This window comes from Cervus canadensis, chromosome 21 (genome assembly GCF_019320065.1).
Source record: "Cervus canadensis isolate Bull #8, Minnesota chromosome 21, ASM1932006v1, whole genome shotgun sequence".
Taxonomy (NCBI): domain Eukaryota; kingdom Metazoa; phylum Chordata; class Mammalia; order Artiodactyla; family Cervidae; genus Cervus; species Cervus canadensis.
The window spans coordinates 7,166,534-7,189,295 of record NC_057406.1 but is presented as its reverse complement, the minus strand read 5'-3'; the positions used below and the strand labels follow the sequence as shown (position 1 = coordinate 7,189,295).

Genomic DNA, 22,762 nt, shown 5'->3' with positions numbered 1-22,762 from the left:
CCAAATGCAATACCTTTCTCATTCATTCATTCAACACACTACATGACAGATGGTAGAAATCCAGTGGGGAAGAAGAACTGGTTCCTAGGCCCAGCTTCAGCTCAGAGAGGTTGGGAGAAGGAGAGGGAGGGCGGAGCCAGAGGCTTTGAGGAAACAAAAAAATGTTTCAGTGGGTTTATAGAGGAGATAAAAACTGGTAAGACTGAAGACCCCTAGGCAGGGTCCAGATCACAAAGGCCTTATTATTATATTCTTTAACTTTTTTGCCACACCCCACTGCATGTGGGAATCTCAGTTCCCAGACCAGGGATGGAACCTACATCCTCTGCATTGCAAGGAGATTTCTTAACCATTGGACAACCAGGTCCATTAACTTTTAATTCTTACACCAGCTGTACAAGGTAGGGGTTTTCATCATCATCATTTTCTAATTTATCTCACTATCATTTATGTCACGATCATTTACTTGCCTCAGGTGAGGCAAAGGGCTTCTCATGTGGCACTAGTGATAAAGAACTCAGCTGCCAATGCAGGAGACGTAAGAGACACTGGGTTTGATCCCTGAGTCCGGAAGATCCCTTGGAGGAGGGTATGGCAATCCACTCCAGAATTCTTGCCTGGAGAATCCCATGGACAGAGGAGCCTGGCAGGCTACAGTCGGTAGGGTCACAAAGAGTTGGACAAGACTGAAGCGACTTAGCACGCACTTGGACACAAAGCAAAGAGAAGTTAAGTAGGTCATTCAAGGTCACACAGCTGTCATTCAAGGTCACACAGCTAATAAGTGGCATAGCTGGAATTCAGACTCCAGAGCCAATGATCCTAACCACTGGGCTTATGCCACCACCTCATTAGCCCAAGGGCAGCAAAGGGAAGCCTTGGAAGGTTAGAACCAGGAAATGACACCGGGACATGTGAGCTGGAGGAACAGGGGGTGGGAGGAGGCTGGTGGAGAAAAGAATACCAGGGAGGAAATTATTGGTTGGCCCCTGGAAGAGGAGGCCCGAGCAAATTGGTGGCCATGGAGAGCAAAGTTGGGCCCAGTCCAGAGGTCTTTAGGGGGAGGTCCCAGATAGGGTGCGGGACCTGGGGATGGAGGTGGGAGGAGCCTAGGCCGGAGGGCTTTCACTGAGATGGGAAACTGGAGGACGGCCAGGTTGGGGTGAAGAGGCCAGTGCTACCAAGTTCGATGTTTTGGGTTCCCAGGCTTCTTTTATGGTGTTCAGCTCAGGGGGTTGTAACAGTGATTTGTTGGCATGATTGGTTTCCTCATTAGTGAAAACAGGGACCAGGCCTCCTTATTAATTCTCTGCATCGTTCCATGGGAGCTTTGAGGTGGCTGACAAAAACGCACAAAGATTTAGTCTGCCAGCTCCTTGACGGCCCAGAACTCTTCTGTCATGTCCCTCTCCATCCTGCCGGCCTAGCCCTGTGCCTGGCACAAGGTCAGGGCTTGTAAATACGTGCTATTTGAAGGAACAAAAGGATACCAAAATAATTGCTAAGAACGGAAGAGTGAGGGAGAAATCGAGTTGGAAACTAATCCAGGAGGAGGAGAGTCCAGTGGGTGGTGAAGGGCATGGAGTTCCCACGCCTCAGCGCACTAGCTGAGCAACGGCAGCCGGTGAGCCTCTCAGCAGCTCATGGCCTCCCTGTAAAGTGGAGATAATAACAGAACCCATCTCAGGTGGTTGTCCATCAGTGGAGGGCTGGATGAAAAAAGATACATGGTGTACCACTGAGTAAAATAACACAAAGCCATATGAGAGGATGAGAATGCATTCTGTGTGTGGATAGAGAATGATATTGAGAATATATTATTAAGTATAAAAATGCAAGGCACAGAGCAGTCTATATGGGATGTTACTATTCATGTCAAAAGGAGAAAAATAATACTGTCTGTGTGTCTGTGTATCTGTGTGTGTTTGTGTGTGTGTCTCTGTGTGTATCTGTGTGTGTGTCTGTGTATGTGTTTGTGTGTGTCTGTATGTGTGTCTGTGTTTGTGTCTGTGTGTCTGTGTGTGTGTGTTTATGTGTGTTTGTGTGTGTGTCTGTGTGTCTCTGTGTGTGGGTCTGTGTCTGTGTGTGTCTCTGTGTATCTGTAAGTATCTGTGTGTGTGTGTGTGTGTTTGTGTGTGTGTCTGTGTATGTGTTTGTGTCTGTGTGTCTGTTTGCGTGTCTCTGTGTGTTTGTCTGTGTGTTTATGTGTGTCTGTGTGTGTGTTTGTGTGTGTGTCTGTGTGTCTCTGTGTGTTTTTGTGTGTGTCTGTCTGTTTGTTTGTGTGTGTCTGTGTGTTCACGCAGGTATGTGTGCACTGATCACACTGGCTGTCTCCAGGGCAAGGAACTGAATGCCTGAGGGATGTGGGAGGGGGACCAGGTAGGAGGGAGAATATTTTATTTTATTTTATTTTTTGAGAACATTTTAAATGCCCTTCAGAATCTGTGGTGTGGAATCATGGGGCACAGTGTCCACGGGCTTTGACCCATTAGAGTTACCAATCAGAATCTCAACAGTGGCCTGTTGAAATCTCTGGCTGGGAGACGGGGACACTTGAAAGTTGGAGTCCTCACTGCTGGACCGCCGGGAAATTCCCATCACTAGGTGTGTCCTGAGTCACTCAATCGTGTCCAACTCTTTGTGACTCCATGGACTATAGCCTGCCAGCCTCCTCTGTCAATGGATTTCCCAGGCAAGAATACTGGAGTGGATAGCCATTTTCTTCTCAGGGGATCTTCCTGACCCAGGGATCAAAAACCCAGATCTTCTGCATTGCAGGCAGATTCTTTGCTGCCTAAGCCACCAAGGAAGGGCAATGCAGGAGACCTGGGTTCGATCCCTGGATCAGGAAGATCCCCTTGAGAAGGGAATGGCTACCACTCCAGTATTCTTGCCTGGAGAATTCCATGGACAAAAGAACCTGGCGGGCTACAGTCCATGGGGCTGCAAAGAGTCAGACACGACTGAGCGATGAACACAGTTTTGTATTTTTGTGCAAAATGTGCAGTGATTGTTTTAACCTTATTATAATTTGTATCATGGGAACATATTACCTAGTCAAATTCAAAACTAAATAAAATTGAAATTAAAAAAAGCAATTAAGGTTTTTTCCCATCTTAAAAAAAACCCTCTCGGCCCCCTTTCCCTCCAGCTACTGCCCCATTTTCTGCTCCCTTTACTAGCAAAACTGCTTGAAGGAGTCATCTGCATTTACTGTTTCCAAATCCTCTCTTCCCGTCTGTCTTCAACCTGTTCCGGTCAGGGTTTTGGCCCTACCTCTCAACCCACGCTGCTTTCTCAAGGTCAACAATGGCATCCACTCTGGCAAATCCAGTGGCTATTCTCAGTCCTCGAGCATTTATCCCAGCTGATCACTCCCTCCTCCCCGACACACCCGGGTCCTCCTCCCACCTCCTCTCCCCACCTCTAGACGTGGGCGGTCTCAGGACTCCACTGAGCAGTCTACACACCTGTCTGCTCACATCCCCATTTGGAGACTCAAATTTCACCTGGGCCAAAATGGTCATCTCTTCCCCCACAAACCTGCTCCTATTAGACTTCTCATCTTCAAAAACGACATCATCAGGGATTTCCCTGGTGGTCCAGTGGCTAAGATTCCATGCTCCCAACACAGGGGCCTGAGTTCGATCCCTGGTCAGGGAATTAGATTCCCATGTGCTTCAACTAAGTTTTCAGGCTGTGACTAAAGGTTGCACATGTCACAACTAAGATCCCGTGCAGCCAAATAAGTCAACTAATTTTAAAAAATAAATTAAATGTCACTCAGAAATTCTCAGTCCTCCTTTCCTGACCTGGCAATGCTCCATCTCACTGGAGGAAGAGTCAATCCTTGAGACGGCCTTCTCACCCCTGAGGGGTGCACCGGTGATCCCTATGACCGTGTGTACCCATGCCTCTGCCTAGTGTCTATTTCTCAAACTCTGGGGGCCCGCCCCACTCATGGCCTCTGCCTGATGCTGTTTCCTCTCCCTAGAACATTCTCCCTCTCAGCACCCTCCCTCACCTCCTCCAGGTCCTTGCTTTAATGTCATCTCAATGACGCTTTCTTTGGCACCACCCCTCCCATTGTAAATTACAAATCACCCAGCACCACCACCCCCCACTCCCTCCCTCACCTCCCTGCTTAATAGCTTTCTATAACATCTACTGTCTCCTGACATGTGACATAGTTATTTATTAGGTTGTTTTACTGCCTCTCTCCTTCTTCCTGACTGTAAGTGCCACGAAGACAGGGGTTTGTGTCTGTTTTGTTCACTGTTGATTTCCCACTACAGCACCTAGAAAAGTGTCAAGTGCACAATAAGCCCAGGACAAATATTTATTGGATGATTAAATCAGAGGAGGAAAAGAAAACATTAACCCTGAGATATGCATGGTCCTGTAAATAAACTTGCTATTGACAAAGGAAGAATTTGGCTCCAAGATTTCTAGCAGTCAAAACAAAGAGAAAAACATCTCAATTACAAAATGGAAACTGTTGGTGGTTTAGTCGCTAAGTCGTGTCCAACTCTTGGGACCCCCGTGGACTATAGCCTGCCAGGCTCCTCTGTCCATGGGATTCTCCAGGCAAAAATACTGGAGTGGGTATCCATTCCCTTCTTCAGGGGATCTTCCTGACCCAGGGATCAAACACGGGTCTCCCGTATTGCAGGCAGATTCTTTACCAACTGAGTTACAAGAGAAGCCCAAAATAGAAACTAACCAATTTTAATTGGTTAGGAACGTTTCAATTATAAAATATAAACTAACCGGGTGTCTGGATTTTCTTGATTCCGAGCTCTCAGAGGGCCTTCTTCGGGTTCTCAAGGCATGGAGGCTGTGAGGATCAAGATGATGCCCTTGACCGTGTCTGGAAAGGCCCAGGAATGACACACGCCCCGCGTGGACAGCTGGGAAGCACTAGGAACGGTGGTCCTAAACCGAGCATCCCAGGACATTCCTCTCTGTTCTGGTTTGAGTCAGAAAGCAAAGTAGAGAAAGTCAATAGATGTTTGTTAGGGTTGCTGTGCAGAAGGCCCTGCTCTGGGGGGCTTGTGCTCCAGCGAGGAGGACCCACCGGAAACAGGAGAACAAGCAGAGGCAGGTCCTCTCTCAGGCCCTGCTGTTGAGAAAGGTCACATGCAAAATCTGATGGTGAGGGAGGGACGACTGCCCCGCTGGCCATGGCAGTCAGGGACGGCCTCGCTCGGACGGTGAGCGCGAAGGGGAGCACTCAGGGTTGGGAAGGCTGGAGGTGTTCAGGAGCGTGTATCTGCGGGCAGATGGCTGATCGAGGCCTGCCTCATAGCCATCCCAGGGCCAGGTCAGCTGGGGGTCAGCCTGGCTGATCCAGCCCCAATCCTCTGGGAAGGGTGCGGGGGAGGCTGGCTGTGTGTCAGGGACCCCCTCTTCTCATCGCAGAGAGCTCTTCCTAGTGACTTGAGGGGATCCAGGCATCGACAGCACAAGGAGATGCCCACCCCCATGCCTTAGGGGAAGCCTCCAGCCCCAGGCAAGTCCAGGAGAGCCTCCCATACCCCCAGTATCCTGCCTGCCCTGACCATTACCCTGGACGAGCCAGGAGGATGCCAGCAACACTGTCTCGTTTCAGATGAGGAGCAGACCTCTTGTCAGACACCCACCTAGACCCCACACAATGTGGCCTCTGCCCTCCTAGTCTCTGCACCAGCCACATCAGAGACCCTAAGTTCCTTGAATATGCAGCGTTTGTGGGGTTTTTTGCTTTTTGACGGCAGGGCATGACATGCGTTCCCCATGCAGCAACAAAGACCCAGAACAGCCAAAAATAAAATAAATAAATAAAATTTAAAAAAAAAAACACAAAAAAGAATCCACCTTCTAATGCAGGAGATGCAGGTTCAATCCCGGATAGGGGAACCAAGATCCTGCGTGCTTTGGGGCAACTAAGCTCACATGAGGCAATTACTGAGCCCATGAGCCGCAACAAAGACCCAGCACAGCCAAGTTAATGAATTAACTAAAAAATAAATAAATAAATGGGATGCTTATGGAGGGCTGCACAAACCAGTAACATTTAAAATGAATAGATAAATAAAAATAAAATTGCTAGTACAGGCTGGAGATGAGTCCCACAGCGGAGGATATGGGTGTCCAGGGAACTCAAGACATTTCAGAGCAGTGTGGTATAGAAGAAAGAGCAAGAATAATGAAGCCAGAATTCTTGTGCTTTAATTCCAGCTCCATTACTAGCTGTGGGGTGCTGGGTAAGTTTCTTAAACTCTCTGTGACAAAGTTTCAGCATCTGTCAAGTGGCACCAACCGCTTAGGAGGAATGTATGTACCTTAACGGGTTTTATGGATTCAAAGCCATGGAAGGCTAGGACGGGGCCCCACGGGTGGGCTGATGTCAATAACAAAATGGGGACTTTAAAGTTCAGTTGGACCCAACAGGACTAAGGGGCTTCTCTCTCCTGACCCACCTCTACAGCCTCACCAAAGTGAGGGAGGGTTTCTAGGAGATGAGCTTTTGAATTCTTGGGTTTTCACAGAAATAGCCTGCATGGCGGAGCCCCTGGTTTTAAGCAGATGATTTCTTTGTTACTCAGCTGCTGGTGGGTGGGTGGGTGGTGCCTTGGGCTGCTCATTTCCTGAATGAACAGCTGTGCCCTCTCGTCTTCGTGGAGAATAATCATAATACTACTTCAAACCTCAGCCCAGCCTCCTTCATTCACGGCTCCTGGCTGCCTGGCAGCCGCAGCACATGCTCGCCGGCCGGCAGGGCAGGGAGGGCCTCAGAGAAGGGGAGGCTGGCCGTGCGGGGAGGGGTAAGGCCCTTGGCCCTGGTCTACAGCGGACCAAGCCACAGCCTCCTCAGAGCTGGCCTTTGAGGCCCTGCCTCTCGGCTCCAGACTCATGGCCTACCTCTCCCCTCCCTCACCCCCTCCGGCCACACCAGCCTTCTTCCCAGCGCTCTGGCACGCCAGCACTCACACCCACCTGAGGGCCTTCGGACAAACCACCCCCTCTTCCCACAGTTCTCTCTAGACCCTGGCAAGACTGGCTGCTTCTTGTCACTGGGGGCTCAGCTTAAACGTCATCACTCCAGAGAGGTCCTCCCTGACTACTTCCCTCTGTTGGCCCGTAGTCCACCGCCCAGCCATCAAGACCCAAGGCCGAACCAACTCAGGACTTCTCTAATTCAAGTACTACTTTTGGGACTTCCCTGGTGGTCCTGTAGCCGGGACTCTGTGCTCCCAATGTGGGGGGCCCGGGGATCGATCCTGGTCAGGAAACTAGAGCCCACTTGCCAAAACTAAGACCCAGCACGACTAAATAAATAAATAAATATTTTTAAAATATTTTTTAAAAAGTCACTGCCCTTGTGCCAGAGAAGATCTTTTCCTGCAGTTCTGACCACATCATTTGTTCATTGACTTGTACGTTCACCCAATTCATTGGGCTGGCCTCAGTGCCTCTTACTAGCCATTTTTATTAGGAATTTGTATCTTTCTGGTCTCCCTTAAAACTCCCTGCTCCTTTTCATTTTAATAAGACTTCTTTTGAAAATGCCAGGCTGTGTCAGCTGTACTAAAGATATGCAAAGGACAGACTTTCTTCTTTCCTGAGGAGAAGGGGTGGGTAGGGGGACGAGGAGCCAGTCTGGGGGGCCCTCCTCCAGCCAGGCTTGTACACCGGCTGCCCCGGAGCCGCCGACAGCCCCCTCAGCAAGGGCCTCCTTCTCTGGAGAGCTTCCCAGGCTGTGGAGTCTGTGTGTGTGTGTGTGTGTGTGTAGCCACCTTTCACTCCTTCAGGGGCCTCTTCAATTCAGTTCAATCCAGTAGAAACAGCTCAGGGTCTGCCGTGGGCCAGACAGAGGAAGACATGAGTTCTTGCCACTAGACTTGCCCACATGGGTTCACGGAGGAGGAGCCCAGAGCCAAGTAAGGGAGAGACCGGTGGAGGGCAGGGGCCACTCTGCTGCAGGGACAGAGGGAGAGGGAGGCTGGCGAGTCCCTGGGGCCCTGCTGCGGCCTCCACTCTTCTAGACTCACCCTCCACCCCACGGCCTCCCAGCAGACACACACACACACACACACATACACACACTCACCACCCTCCTTGGCTCTCTAACTGCCAGGAATGCAGGCTGTCCCCAAGCTCTTCCCCCTTGCATTCCTCAGCAGCTACTCCCACCTGGCAGGGCAAATTATACCCTGGCCTGGCAATAAAAGCCACTTTCCAGAAAAAGAAGCTTCGGGGCCCCTGAGAGACGCAGCTCGCTCTCTCACACCGCCCGTGTCTGACTCAGGGGCCCGGTGTCCCTTTAAGCAGGGAGTACAAATTCCCACCCCGGTCCCTCCCTCCTGCTCTTCCTGACGTCAGGAGGAAGGCGTGTGTGAGTGAGTGAGGGGCCTGAGGTGCCGCATGCTCACACACACACACACACACACACACACACACACACAGAGTCAGACACACAGCACATCTCTCAGACCCATCCCTGCTCATCAGCTCCAAGCACGCCAGAGAGAGGCCGAGTCTGAACGGCTGCAAGAGGCTGTGTGGGACCTCGGCCGCCAGGGAGAGGTAAGGGGCTAGACCCTGGGGCCTTGGGCGCTCCAGCCCTGGAAACTGGCTTTAACGATGGGGGGCAGAGGGAGGTGCGATGAGGGGGCGCTCTGGGAAGGTGGGTCCCCTCCCCTGGGGCTGGCCCAGCCCAGTCCAGTTTACAGAGGAGAGGCAGGCGTGTGTGAGCGTGGAAGAGCCCACCCGGCCATCCCACCCCCCTTCCTCGCTCTGCCTGGCCCCCAAGGGAAGCTGAGGCTGCGTGGTTCCCTGTGAAAGGGCGTCTGTGTGTGTGTGTGTGTGTGTGTGTCTGGGACTTGTGTCTGGCTCAAGAGGCAGAGAACAGCAGACACCTGCCAAGCCGCAGCCGCAGCCTCCTGTCTGGGAATCAGGGGGGAGAGAAATGACTGGAGAATAATTGGGTTCCTACCAGACGCTGAAAGCAGAGCTCAGCAGGGAGAGACATGGATCGTTCCCCCTGGCATTTGGGGCTGGGGCCGGGGAAGGACCGTCGTGGGTGGGGGGCAGGCAGACAGTTGGACCTGGAGCAGCTGTCTCATCCTGACTCTATTTCTTCCGCGATGTGTTGGGGATAATTGGGCTAATTGGCTTGGAGAGGTGGCTCCACGCTATTATTTCCCCCTTGGCCTTGGAACCACCCCCACCAGGAGCTTTTGCTTCTCCCAAGGCCACTCCTCTCCCAGGTCGGCTGGTCTCGCGCTGACCTCCACCCTTGCCAGGGTGCAGCCCCTGGAGGGCAGGGGTGATCAGCCAGGGTCTGCTGGGTCCCCTACCGTGAGATTCAGGGACTCAGGCAGCCTTGGATAGTAGTGCCAAGTCCCTGAGTGGCCTGACCCTGGCACAAGGAGTCCGGGCGGAGATAAGGGGGTGATGCTGGCACCCACAAGGGAGACAGCAGGTTCCTGCCAATCTGCCAGCCTGCAGACTCTTCCCAGGGAGAGGGGAGGGGGACACAGGGAGCGAGAACAATAATAAATACCGAGTGTGAACTGCTGCATCCGCTGGGGCTGGGGGAGGGGAGGAGGAAGTGCACCCGGGTGGAGGGTGGGCCACCTTTCTGAGAGCCTGGCAGCATGCCCGCCTGGATGGGCTCCAGGGAGGCCTCTCCCTGGGAAGGGGACTGTCTGCAGCCCCCTGGGGGATGGGGAGCCAGTCCTGCAAACCTGACTCTATCTCAGAAGCCTCTGAGTCCTCCAAATTCTGGATATCTCCTCCCCCCAGCATTTCCTTGAAGTCTTTTCCAAAAACACCTATTTCCCACATTTGCCCCGCCCCTCTGGGTCTGTTTGACCCTCCTCCAAAAAAAAAAAAAAACAAAAAGAAAAGACAGGTGTTAAGTAGGAACCAGCTCACAGGGGCCTGGGAGAAGCCAGAGGACATTCTTGGCCACAGAGGTTTCTCTCAGGCCTGGAGAGAGGGGATGGGCAGTGGTCACGGAAGTCCACTGGCCGTGGAGGGAGCCTCCCTTGGAGGAACTCAGGGGTCCCACACTGCAGGCTGGTGAGAGAGGGAAACCCGCAGGCTAGTCTGGAGGCAAGTCCCCAGGAGTGGCACCAGCAGAGGGCGCTCAGGGCCTGGCTGAGCTGATCGGTCCACTGGTCACAGCTAGCGCAGCCAGGACCTAAAGCCTGGTGGGAAGAGGAGGGCTCGGGGCAATCCGGACCTTTGTCCACGCAGACCATTAAGATAGGAGACAAGAAGCAATGGGGTGGCTCTTCCCCCCTGCCCCAAGCCAGCAAAATGATGGCCTCCAGGATGAGTTGGCCTGGCATGCTGGAAATCTCATGGGTCATGTTGGTTTGAGTTCAAGCTCAGCCACTCTTAAGTGTGACTTTGACCAGTCCATTCCTCTTTCCAAGGAGGGCTCAGGGTGGGAAAGCAACTTGCCCAGGGTCACACAGCCCAGCGGAGCTGGGATGTGAGTAGGGCTCTCTTGTGGTGCCCATCCTAGCATCCATACCCTCACTAACGCCCACGAAGCCCAAAGGCCTTAATCATAGGAGCCCTCCAGGGCAGCCTGGGGATGTGACAAGGAGGAGAGTTAAAGGGTCTCAATTAAGCTCAAGTATTGGCTGGGGCAGTGCCCCCCCGACCCAAGTACACGCACACACACACATATACACACGCTGTGGGAGAAGGAAAGAACCAGGTTTAATTAGGTCACCTCCAGCTGTTCCAGCAGCTTTGGCACTGATGTATTTTAAGGAGTGTCTGAGAGGCTGGGGGAGGGCAGGGGTGCTAGGGAAGAGCCAGCTTCTGCTTGGTGGTCCTGACGCTGTTTCCTCACCCTCCTCAGGCCCATCCTGGGTAAGACCTCAAAGTCCAGAAAGCCCTTCCACCATCACCCTGTGTTCCCTGTCCTGCCCCCTTTCTAAGTCATCGGACCCACGCCTCCCCCTGTCTGTTCCTTCTCAGTGGGGGCTTGGGCTGGGATGCTTTTATGGAGGGAGTTGTTTTTAAGCTTGCCGTAGTTGGCAAGTGACTCACCCAAGGTCACGGTCTGAGTCAGCACAAAGCCAGAAATAGAACCCCAAGCCCCGTTCTTTCTTCTGCAGGGGCGGCGGGAGCTTGCAGGGACCCGCGGGTCCTCCCTCCCTCCTGCCTAAGGCCTCTGTCCTGCCCCCCAAACATCTCTAGGGTGCTAAAGTGCGGGCCCCAACTGGCTATGTGACCCCAACAAGATGCTTCACCTCTCTGGGCCGCAGTTTACTCCTCTGAAGAATGGGGTTATAATTATAATTACCTAGTAGGTTTGTTGTGAGGGATAAATGAGGAAAGGGGGCAAAGGGCTTGCCACACCTCTTGGCACATGGTTACTAATCCATCGATGGTGGCTATGATCTTGTCGTGACCAACCACCCTGGGTCCCTTGTCTGTCTGTCCCCCCCGGCCCGGGCTCTCTCAAGGCAGGGCTGTCTCTCCTCCTGTTTGTTGTCCCAGTGCCTGGCAATCACACTCAGTTACGCGTGTGTTTTTTTTTTTTTTTGTACGCGTGTGTTTTTGACAACCTCAGAGGAGAGGTGGAGTGACCCTCATGCGTCATATGGATCAATGATGATTCATGTAGCCAAGGAGAAAATTGAGGCCCAGAGAAGGGCACGTGCTTGCCCTAGGTCACACAGCACCGGATGGTTGAGCCAGCTTCATTTCCCTGACTTGCCCAAAAGGAAAGGGATTCACAGGGTCAGCAGAAGACTCTGACAGCCATCTCCTGCCCAGTTCTTTTGGGGGAGCTGATAATTGGAAGAGCCCCAACACCAGGCTGATGGTCACCTGCTGATGTGGCTGAATCACCATTCACAGCCCCATGACGCTGTATCAGGACCTTGCCTAGGGTTATCTCTGAATAGCTCTGTTTTATTTTTACCTCCCCTGGCCTTTTGTCTGCGGAATCTCTGGGGCTTGATCTTCATGCAGGGAAATGAAGAGGAGCTTGGCTGGCAGGGTCAGAACCAAAACACTCTCAGGCGGACCACTGACAGCTCCTCAGTTCCTCTCGTAACCTGGACAGGGACTATGATTCACCCTATTTGACAGATGGGTAGACTGAGTCTCTGGAGAAGGAAATGGCAACCTACTCCAGTATTCTTGCCTGGAGAATTCCACGGACAGAGGAGCTTGGCAGGTTACAGTCCATGGAGTCACAAGAGTCGGACATGACTTAGTGACTAAACCACCACCAGACTGAGTCTCAAAGAGGGAGTGTCGAGACTTACCTGATGGTCCAGTGGCTAAAACTCCAAGCTCCCAATGCAGGGGGCTCGGGGTTCGACCCCTGGTCAGGGAACTAGATCCCACATGTTGCAACTAAAGATCCCACATACCACAACTAAGATCTGGCACAGCCAAATATCTAAATAAATAAATATATATATTTTTAAGGGAGGGTCACCCAGCTAGGACACTCTAGAGCCAGGAGTCAATCCTGGGTCATCTGGGACTCAGGCTTTCCTCTTCCCCTCCAGCTGCTAGTTCTGAAGGGTATTATTCCAGGCCAGAGATGCCCCCAGGCAGGCACACCAAATCCCTTGGGGGTCAGGCTCTAGCTCTGTTTGAGTTAAACCAAATGTTCTACAAACACATCTATTTCTCTGCTCTCAGAGTTTATTTCCCCTTTGCTTTCTCAGGGAAAATTCTTCTGGGAACTTATCCTCAGAGGAAGACACCATTTGCTTTCAGACAAATCTGGCCTCTGTCACTTACCTGCTGTGTGACCTTGGGCAAGTCACTTAACTTCTCTGAGCTTCAGCTTCCGCATTTGTAAAATGGACACAATTGTAATTTCAACCTTTCGGCAACTGGGAGATTTAAAAATGGAAACTAATTTCTGTAAAGACTCTCTGGGTTTCCCTGGCAGTCCAGTGGTTAAGACTTCACCTTCCACTGCAGGGGGTGCTGTTCTGTTCCTGGTCACTGAGCTAAAATCCCATATGAATGGTGGCCACAAAATCAAAACATAAAACAGAAGCAGTATTGTAACAAGTTCAATAAAGACTTAAAAAGGACTTTTTTGTAAAGACTGTGTATAGCATTCAGATGATCAAAGCCCTGTCTTCCCTTGCCCCCTTCTGCAGCAATATTCTGGAGAAAGACTCTGAGCTGGAGGCTTGCTCTGCATCCCCTTGTTTGGCTCTCTCTAGCTTCCCAGGCTACTCTGCACTGGGCAGCTTCTTCAGGTCCAGGGCTCTGGCACGGACCAGAGAGGCAAAGTCTCTGTCCAAGGTCACACAGCATGTCAGTAGCAATACAAGGACTGAACCCAGGACCCCTGACTCTCCACTCCATGGCTCCAGAGTCAGATTGCCCTGGTTCAAGCTCTGGCTCAGACTTTAATTGCTGTGTGGCCCTGAGTGAGTGACAGCCTCCCTGAGCCTCAGTTTTCTCACCTGCAAAATGGGGTCATAATAGCAAGAGCCTTAAAGTACTGACGCAGGAACTAAATGAAAGGAGAAACTATGAGGATCAGGGCAGGGACCTAGTGGGTGGGCGAGTCCTTGGGGAAACAGGAGAGGTGAGAATAAAGGGTGGGTTTGGCTCCAGGGTCTCTCCTTCCACCCACTCCCTCTTCCCCCTTAGCTACCCTGGCTGGGAGAAGCACCCTCTCATCTAGCACCTACTCACTTCTTCCCACACTCCATCCCATGTCATCCTCACTGATGCCCTTGGAGGAGGGGCTCTTGTAATCCTCATTTTCCAGCAGAGGAAGGAGAGAGGGAAGATCCCAGCCCCAACTCCTTCCTGAAGGCCAACTCCCCACCTTCTCCCCACTGGGTGGGTGGGGAGATGGATGGGGAGCTGGAGGGGATACATGTTCTGTCACTGCTGTTATTCTGACCCCTTCCGCTTCTCCTCTGCTGCCTGGCCCACTGCAGGAGGGAAAGGAGGAGGCTGCCCTCCACCCCTACCTTGGATAGTGCCCCTTACCCCTCCCCACTGCCCACATCGCATGGAACCTGAGAGCCAGGCTCATTCAGTCTCCGGTCTGGAGGCCTGGCTGGCCAGAGCAGGGCCCAGCTCAGCTGCATCTCCCTGGCAACCACTGTGGACTGCCTCAGCCCCTCCCCCACCTCCTTCCCTCCCCTCCACCCCCCACGACCTCCCAGCACAGGCTGTCACTGCCAAGCACAATACCAGGCCTGGGAAAACTGTGCAGTGGGCAGCCCAGGACCGCCTTGCTTTCTGGAGAAAGGGAGGCTGAGTTTCTCTCCCTGCCACCTGCTACCCTCACCTAGGTAGGGTAGGGGGCACGCAGGAGTGAGCCCCAGGGCATCTCCTGCTTTTCTGCTGTCATCCTGGGTAGCTTTGCTGCCTGTCTTCCTTTTCCCTAATAGCATTATTGAGGTATCATTCCCACACTATATAATTTATCTGTTTATGATGGACAAGTCAGTGGCTTTTAGTGTATTTACAGAGCTATGCAACATCACTATAGTCAACTTGAGGACATTTTCTTCACCCCCAAAAAGAAACTCTGTACCCATTAGATGTCACTCCTTGTTTTCCTCCGCCCTTCCCAACCCCTAGAACCACTAATCTTCCCATCTCCATGGGTTTGCCACTTCTGAACATTTCACATACATGGAATCAGGTAATATGCCATCTTTTGTGACTGGCTTCTTCCACCTAGCAGCATGACTTCAAAGTTCAAGGTTTCAAGTCCAGCTGTCATATAGCTCTATCAAAACTTCATTTCTGTTTATGGCTGAATCATGTTCTATTTCATGGTGAACCACATATAGACATAAACCACATGTTCATCTGTTTATCTGGGGATAGGCCTTTGGGTTCTTTCCACTTTGGGGCTTTTATGAATAATGCTGCTGTGGACGTTCATGTGCCAGGTTTTGTGTGATAGCTTTTCTTCTTGAAGCTTCAGTTTTCCTCACTCTAAAATGGGGACAAGTGAATTCCCTGGAGGTCCAATGGTTAGGACTCTGTTCTTTCACTGCCAAGGGGGCAGGTTCAATACCTGGCTTTTAAAAGTTAATCAGTTAGTTTGTTGTTGTTCAGTTGCTCAATCGTGTCAGACTCTTTGCAACCCCACAGACTATAGGATGCCAGGCTCCCCTGTCCATCACCATCTCCCAGAGCTTGCTCAAACTCACGTCCATCGAGTTGGTAATGCCATCCAACCATCTCATCCTCTGTCATCCCCTTCTCCTCTTGCCTTCAATCTTTTCCAATATCAGGGTCTTTTCCAATGAGATGGCTCTTCGCATCAGGTGGCCAAAGTATTGGAGCTTTAGCTTCAGCATCAGTCCTTTCAATGAATATTAAGGGTTGATTTAATTAATTCAATTAGTTAACTAAATGAGGATAAAAATGCCAAACCTGGCCCCTGCCTGCCTCCTCAAGTGGGCTCAGAGAGAAAAACCGCACCTCAGCGTTAGGGACCCTGAGGGGCAATTCTGACCCTCTGCCTGCCCCCCTGCCCCCCTGCCCCCCTGCCCCCAGCAGCTCTCCTGGCTGGATGGGATGTGTTGGGGGCCTGCTGAGGGGGAGGGACACTGCATCTCCACCCCCAGGGACGGCAGAGCCAGCTCATCACCTTGACCCAGAAAAGTCCCACCTACTGTAGGACACTGAACAGTGGCCAGGAGACCTGCTCCGACGACGGGAGTTGAGTGGGGGTGACTCCTCAGCTATTCCAGTCCATGCAGGGCTCTGGAGCCCGAAGGCGTCTTAAACTCTTCCCTGGAAACTACGGGTTTGCAGGGGGCAGGGCAGAGATGGAGGTCAGAAATAGACTTAGCCCAGAGATTCACCTCTGGTCCCAGGGTGGTGGGGGGAGTGAAGGAATGGGGGTGAGGATGTGGAGAACCTGTGACCCTCACTCCTATATGTCATGGGCCATGGGCAACTCTTTATATCCCTGCTTAGTCAAGCCTCACCATAGCCCATGAGGGAGTGAGGCAGGGTTCTCAGCTCCACTGTACAGGTGAGGAAGCTGTTGATGTTCAGTCATTCAGTCATGTCCTGCTCTTTGCGACCCGGTGGACTGCAGCACACCAGACTTCCCTGTCCTTCACCATCTCCCGGAGTTTGCTCAAACTCACATCCATTGAGTTGGTAATGCCATCCAACCATCTCATCCTCTGTCATCCCCTTCTCCCCTTGCCCTCGATGTTTTCCAACATCAGGGTCTTTTCCAATGAGATGGCTCTTCGCATCAGATGGCCAAAGTATTGGAGTTCAGCTTCAGCATCAGTCCTTCTGATGAATATTCAGGGTTGATTTCCTTTAGGATTAACTGGTTTGATCTTGCAGTCCAGGAGACTCTCAAGAGGAGGCTGAGGCTGGTGGAAGTGCTACCCAAGACAGCATCTAACACGCAGTAAAACTGGAGCTCTCCTGGTCCAGGCATCCTGCTGGCCCCGATGTGGCAGACCACCTGCTCCAGGCTCAACAAATAGTCTAGCGTCTCTTGGAGCCCAAGAGTTTCCCATCCAAGGGGACCCAGAGGGTGGGTGGGTGCATGGATGGGGGAACTACATTCTCTTCCTCCGCAGAGAAAAATATAGGACAAGGGACTTCCCTGGCGGTCGAGTGGTTAAGAATCAGCCTTCCAATGCAAGGGATGCAGGTTTGATCCCTGGTCTGGCAACTAAAATCCCACGCACTGCCGGGCACCTAAGCCTGCGCACCCAATGAGAGATCCTGCATGCAGCCAAAAAAAAAAAAAAGGATGAATTTTTTTTTTTTTAAAGTTTATCCAGGCACTGAGCTGTTGTCAGGGGAACTTCTATTGATTAGCATTGATAATAGCAATTTATTGGATGTCTACAAGATGTCAGATGCTGTCACACACACACTAAACCATTGAAGCCATAGTCACTTTGCATGGTAAGCATCCTCAACTTCCTTTTAGAGAGGAAGAAACTGGGGTTAAGGAAAAATCGCCACCATTACAAAGAGCTCACCATGCCCCAGTCCTGTTCTAAGCACATAGAATGTCATCTAATCCTCACAGTGACCTCTCTATGAAGTAAGAACCAACACTCTTCCCATTTTACAGAACAGGAAACCAAGTCAAAGGCTGTAAGTGTTGACCAAGGCTGCACAGCCAATAGTTAGAGGAGGATTAAAACCCAGGTCATTGGGGTCTGGAGCCCACACCCCCCCCCCCGCCTGCCATGTTGAAACTATTGAGTGGCTTGCTTGAGGTCACCAGGTTACAGGTGACAAAGCTGAGATTCAAATGCAGGTCTGTAGATTAGAAGCTGCTGGCAATTGTGCCAAACTGTGTTCCAGGTCATCGGCCACTTTACCCATCCCACCTCGTAGGTCCCCATGTTGAAGAACTGAACTTCAAGCTGGAAGGACTTTGCGGTTAGTTTGTCAACTTGGCCCACCATTAACAAAACACCACAGACGGGGGGCTCCATGGAGACATTTAGTTCTTCTGGTTCGGGAGACTAGAGGTCCGAGTTCCGTGTGGCAGCATGGTCTGGTTCTGGGGCGTGTTCTCTTCCTAACTTGTAGACCACCCCCTGCGAGGGCTTCCCAAGTGGCTCAGCAGTACAGAACCCGCCTGCCAATGCGGGAGACACAGGAGATGCAGGTTCGATCCCTGGGTCAGGAAGATCCCCTGGAGGGGGAAATGACTGACAACCCACTTCAGTACTCTTGCGTGGAGAATCCAATGGACAGAGGAGCCTGGCGGGCTACAGTCCATGAGGGTCGCAAGAGTGGAATAGTAATGAAGCGACTCAGCACGCACGCATGCCCCCTGCTGGCTGTGTCCTCACAAGGCAAGAGGACAGGAGGCAAGCTCTTGGGGAGGGGTGAGAAGGACGGAAGGGTCTCTCCTTCCAAGGACCCCGATCCCATAATGGGGGCCCCACCCTCCTGACCTCATGAAAATACTTTTTTATTTATTTGGCTGCACCGGGTCTTAGTTGCAGCACCTGGGAATCTTTAGTTGTGGCATGCGAACTCTTAATTGCGGCACGTGGCATCTATTTCCCGGACCGAGGACCAAACTCGGGCCTCCTGCGTTGGGAGCGAGGAGTCTTAGCCACTAGACCCCCAGGGAAGTCCCTTCCCTACCTCATCTAAACCCAGTCACCTCCCAAACACCCCCATCTCCAAATACCCTCACGCTGAGGGCTTCAGATTGCAACACACGAGTTCCCCCGCAGCAAGGTTCTTAGACCCTTGCTAGGTCTTTCTCGTGAGGACCCTGTGTCAGGGAGGGGCTGTGAGTGGCCAGAACTCACGGTCGGGAGCAGCAGGCAGGCCCAGCCCTCCAGACATGTGTCCAGAAGCTGCCCACCCTGGACCACACTCACCTGTATCTCCCTCTCTCCCCCTTCCAGACGGAGCCTGTGGCTGGTGAGGCCGCCGAGCAGGGCCAGGCCGGGCCCTGCCCGCCAGAACGCCCAAACCCTTCGCCGGCCGCTGCTCCTGGGAGCCCGCCCGGCTCTCCCGCCGGCCCCGCCATGACTTCGGAGCCTCCGCCGCCCGCGGCCGTGCCCCCGCTGCACTCCCCCAAGTCCCCCGTCTGGCCCACCTTCCCCTTCCACCGGGAGGGCAGCAGGGTCTGGGAGCGAGGCAGTGTCTCGTCTCGGGATCTGCCCAGTCCCCTGCCCACCAAACGGACCAGGACGTATTCAGCGTGAGTACCTGCCCCTTGCCCAGGCTCCGCTGATCTTTCCCAGGACAGGGCTTCAGCTGGGGCTGTCCAGCCTCATCCTCCGCCATCCCCTGCTGTCCTCACCCGAGGACAGGGGAGTTGTGTAAGGAGCTTCCAGTAACTACGAGCATTCGTTCATTCAGTCTACAAAGCTGTATGGAGCTCCTTCCCCGGGGGATCCAGGGATAAATAAGGCAACGCCTCAGTCCACAAGCTGCTTATAATCCAGGGGGAGTTTGTCCACCATTCGCGACAGCTGGCAGGGTTGGGGGTGAGGACCCAGCGTCGGGCTTCGGGGAAGATGTCCTAGCTGGCTTTGGAAGATGTATCAGGCAAGGAGGGAAGCTGGGTGCTCCCGCTGGATGAAACAGCCTGGGCAAGAGCCGTGGCACGTGGCTGACCTCTGGAGAGAGGTGGGCAGGCTGGACAGAGACCAGCCCTGGGCCTTCAGAATTAGGTCTCTGAGGGGACTCAAATTGAAGAGGGGGTTTGTGCGAACCACTTGGGCTTCTCTGGTGTCTCGAACAGTAAAGAATCTGCCTGCAGTGCGGGAGACCAGGATTTGATCCCTGGGTTGGGAAGATCCCCTGGAGAAGGGAATGGCTACCCACTCCAGTATTCTTACCTGGAGAATTCCAGGGACAGAGGAGCCTGGTGGGCTACAGTCCATGGGGTCACATAGTTGGGCATAACTGGTGACCAACACTTTCACTTGTGGGGGCCACACGGAGGCTGGTTTGGCTTGGCCAAAGGAGGGGTCTGATGGGAGGGGCTGATTGTCCCCTGTGTCCACACCAAGGCCAGGCACAGAGCAGAGGCTTAATAAATGATGCATGAAGGGGTGAATGACAAATGAGCGAATGGGATGGAGACTGCTGCTTCGGGAGAGACTGAGCTCCCTGTTCTGGGAGGTATTCAAGCCTAGGCTGCACATTCTTCACTCAGAAGTCTTACAACAGGAATCCGTATAAGCCAGACCAGCCTCAGCTGGAGAGGGTTCCGTGTACAGAGAGGGGAACTGGCTGGCAGTCAGGCGACCCACTTGCTGGGCCACCTGGGAGAACCAGTTTCCCTCTCTGGGCCTGTCTCCTTATTGTCCAGTGGGATGATGAGAGGACTGAACTAGTCCCACTATGGGTGGTTTCTGCGCTGGGGAGGGTTTTCTAGGCAGGCTCTGCAGGCAGGGTGCAGGAGGGCTCTGGGGGTCCAGGGAAGCAGGGGGCCGGGTGCTCAGGCCACATGTCCAATCCTCCTACCCTATCTTTAGGACAGCCCGTGCCTCGGCTGGCCCGGTGTTCAAGGGCGTCTGTAAGCAGTTCTCACGCTCACAGGGCCACGGCTTCATCACCCCTGAGAACGGGTCGGAGGACATCTTTGTGCACGTGTCTGAGTGAGTCCCTCCCAGCTCCCCGCTCTCAGCTGGGCCCTGCTACAGGGTCCCAGGAGGGCCTCCAAAATGCCTCCCTAGGCCTCTGCCCTCACTGGCTGAAGTCTGTGGTCCTGGCAGCTTTTTCCGCTCCTAGTGCCTCCAGGGGCAGGGGTGGAGGAGGGCTGGGGCCAGGTGGTGAGGGGGGAACCCCAGAAGCCCTGGGACCCACCGCCTGAGTCCTGGATCCTGTTCCCACACCAGGGGGGTTGAGAGGGCTGGGCCAGCCCCTGGGCCTTTCATCCTGGAGGGAGGCTAGGAGAGGCGGGGTGGTCTTGGTCTGGACCCCAACCCTCATGCCAGGCGTGGCCTGTGGAGTCCCTGAGCCCTGAGCCTTGGGGACCTCTCTGAGTCCTTTCACACTCTTCACATGATAGCAGCGGTCCCCAACCTTTCTGAAACCAGGGACTGGTTTCATGGAAAACAATTTTTCCATGGACCAGGCAGGGATGGTGTTGGGATGATTCAAGCACATTGCGTTTATTGTGTACTTTGCTTCTAATTGTATCAGCTCCACCTCAGATCATCGGCATTAGATCCCAGAGGTTGGGGACCCCTGCGTTATAGCATCGTGAGGGGTGGTGTTGATTTCTCTCTTACGAGTCTGGCTCTGGCTCCCCGGCCTAGCGAGGCCCAGGGTGAGGCTGCCCTCAGGCTAGACCACGAGAGCTGTCCAGGGAGGGGGCCTCTCCTGGGCTGACACCCCTCTCCCGCCACCAGCATCGAGGGGGAGTACGTGCCGGTGGAAGGCGACGAGGTGACCTACAAGGTGTGCCCCATCCCGCCCAAGAACCAGAAGTTCCAAGCCGTGGAGGTGGTGCTCACCCAGCTGGCCCCACACACTCCCCACGAGACGTGGTCCGGCCAGGTCGTGGGCTCCTAGGCTGGGGGGCCCCCGTGCCAGCTGCCGGGGGAGGGGGAGAGCCACACAGGGTAGACAGGCCGCAGCCAGCCCTGCGCCCCCCGTGCCGGCCGAGCCAGTCCCCCGGGTGGCCTCGGTGTGAACATCTGTCTGTCTGTGCTTGTGGACATGAGTGTGGGCCTCCATCCACCCCGTGACCCTCGTGTGAGCTGGACCGAGGCGGAAGCCACCAGACCTGCCTTCTCTGCTTATCTGCGCTCTCCTCCCTCCCCTCCCCGCCACATGCGCACAGGACCCTCTTGCCCTCCTAACACCCGTCCCAGGGTCCACCGAGCCTCTGAAGCCAGCGTCAGGCCTGGGGCTGGGACTCAGGGCATCAGTGGGCCCTGCCCTACCAGCTTGCTCCCCTCGCCTCTGCCTCAGGCCTGGCCGGCAGGTGGGTCAGGGAGGCAGACCCTGCCTGTGCCACTCACACCTCCCCCCCTGGGCTGGGGTCTCCGCTTGGGACCTGGATCCCACCCCCAGAAGCCAGGCCAGGGAGTACTTTGGGGGAGCCCCCTGGCCTCTTGCAGGGGAAGAGGGTGAAACCTGGAGGCAGACAGCCCCCCTCCCCCACTGCCAAGGCCCAGCCTCGGCTCCTTCCTCCTCTCCCCCCAGCACACTGGAGAGGCAGGAGGCAGTTTGGGGAGCTCCTGGCCAGCCCTTCCTCCGCAGCCTGGTGATGGCTGTGAACCCCAAACTGAGGCCACGTCCACTACCCTGGGCCACACTGAGCCTCGCCGCCTCCGCCCTCCTTGGAGCTAAGGGTCTGCAGTGGGCTGGGGGCAGAGCTCCCCCAGCCTGGACGGAGCCACCCCCTTGCCCTGACTCACAAACCCCACTGATGCTCGGCCTGTGCCCACCCCTCACGGCTGCAAGGGCCCAGCGGTGGACACACACACACCCCTCAGGCAGGGCCGGGCAGGGGGACCCGCCAGAACAGTCCTCAGCCCGGGAGACCACCAGCCCTGCAGGCCCCTTGCCGGACCCTGTTCCCAAAGCCATGGGGTAGAGGCTCCCGCTGGCCCCCAACAGGCCAGTGGCCGAGGTGTGGTCCCCATCTTGTCCATCCCTTAAATGTGTGGTAGCCCCCTCCCCTTTGACCAGGACGTGTTTGTGTGCACTCTTGGGTAGCGGGCCCCCACCACCACCACCACCATCACACTCCCTTCCAGAGAACACATCACCTGATGGGGGAAAAAACGGGGTTCAAGGGAGGGCTTGCCAGGGAATCACCCTTAGGAGATCCAGTCTGAGTAAAAGAGGGGCCCAAATGCCCACGATGGGGAGTCAGCGACTGTCTAGGAGGATCCTGGCCCTGTAGCTATGTGTACCCCACCCCTGTCCTGAGGCTGGAAGACCAGAGCTGTTAGGATGCACTGGCCAGCCCCCTAAAACTCAGAATGGCCCCAGCTTGAGCTGGGCCTACTCAAGCAAGGCCTGAAGCCTTTCCCCTGAGGAACAAGGCTCCCTGGCTTCCTCTGCGGAAGGTTTACTGGTGCAGGTTAACTCCTAGGAACCCCCAAGACACCCCCACCATCATCCAGGGGTAGGCCCCCCAACTTAGGCACCAACCAGGAGGCAGACTGTGGTAACGGCAACCCTGGGCCGCCCCACTCGTGGCCCCACAGTGTCCAGTCAGACCTCCTGAGACCCCCACCAGCCTCCTGGATCCCCCATCCTTCCTGACACTGGCAATAAACCCTCAACTGTGACTCAGCCTGGCCCAGAG

At 54.1% G+C, this 22,762-nt stretch overlaps 1 protein-coding gene across 1 annotated transcript; it reads left to right on the top strand.

The window, feature by feature from the left end:
• The first annotated feature begins 8,155 nt into the window (after positions 1-8,155).
• On the top strand, positions 8,156-22,749 carry CSDC2 (cold shock domain containing C2). The gene is made up of 4 exons (XM_043440774.1): positions 8,156-8,568; positions 18,387-18,685; positions 19,971-20,093; positions 20,850-22,749. The coding sequence occupies exons 1-4, from the start codon at positions 8,407-8,409 to the stop codon at positions 21,010-21,012; spliced, it is 747 nt and encodes a 248-aa protein (XP_043296709.1). The 5' UTR covers positions 8,156-8,406; the 3' UTR covers positions 21,013-22,749.
• Positions 22,750-22,762: the final 13 nt, after the last annotated feature.

Excerpts from the sequence above, each read along its gene's own strand:
- CSDC2 (XM_043440774.1), top strand. The coding sequence starts at position 8,407 with ATGCTCACACACACACACACACACACACACACACACACACAGAGTCAG. Across the intron at positions 8,569-18,386 it reads ACCTCGGCCGCCAGGGAGAG|ACGGAGCCTGTGGCTGGTGA; the intron begins GTAAGGGGCTAG and ends TCCCCCTTCCAG. Across the intron at positions 18,686-19,970 it reads CGGACCAGGACGTATTCAGC|GACAGCCCGTGCCTCGGCTG; the intron begins GTGAGTACCTGC and ends CCCTATCTTTAG.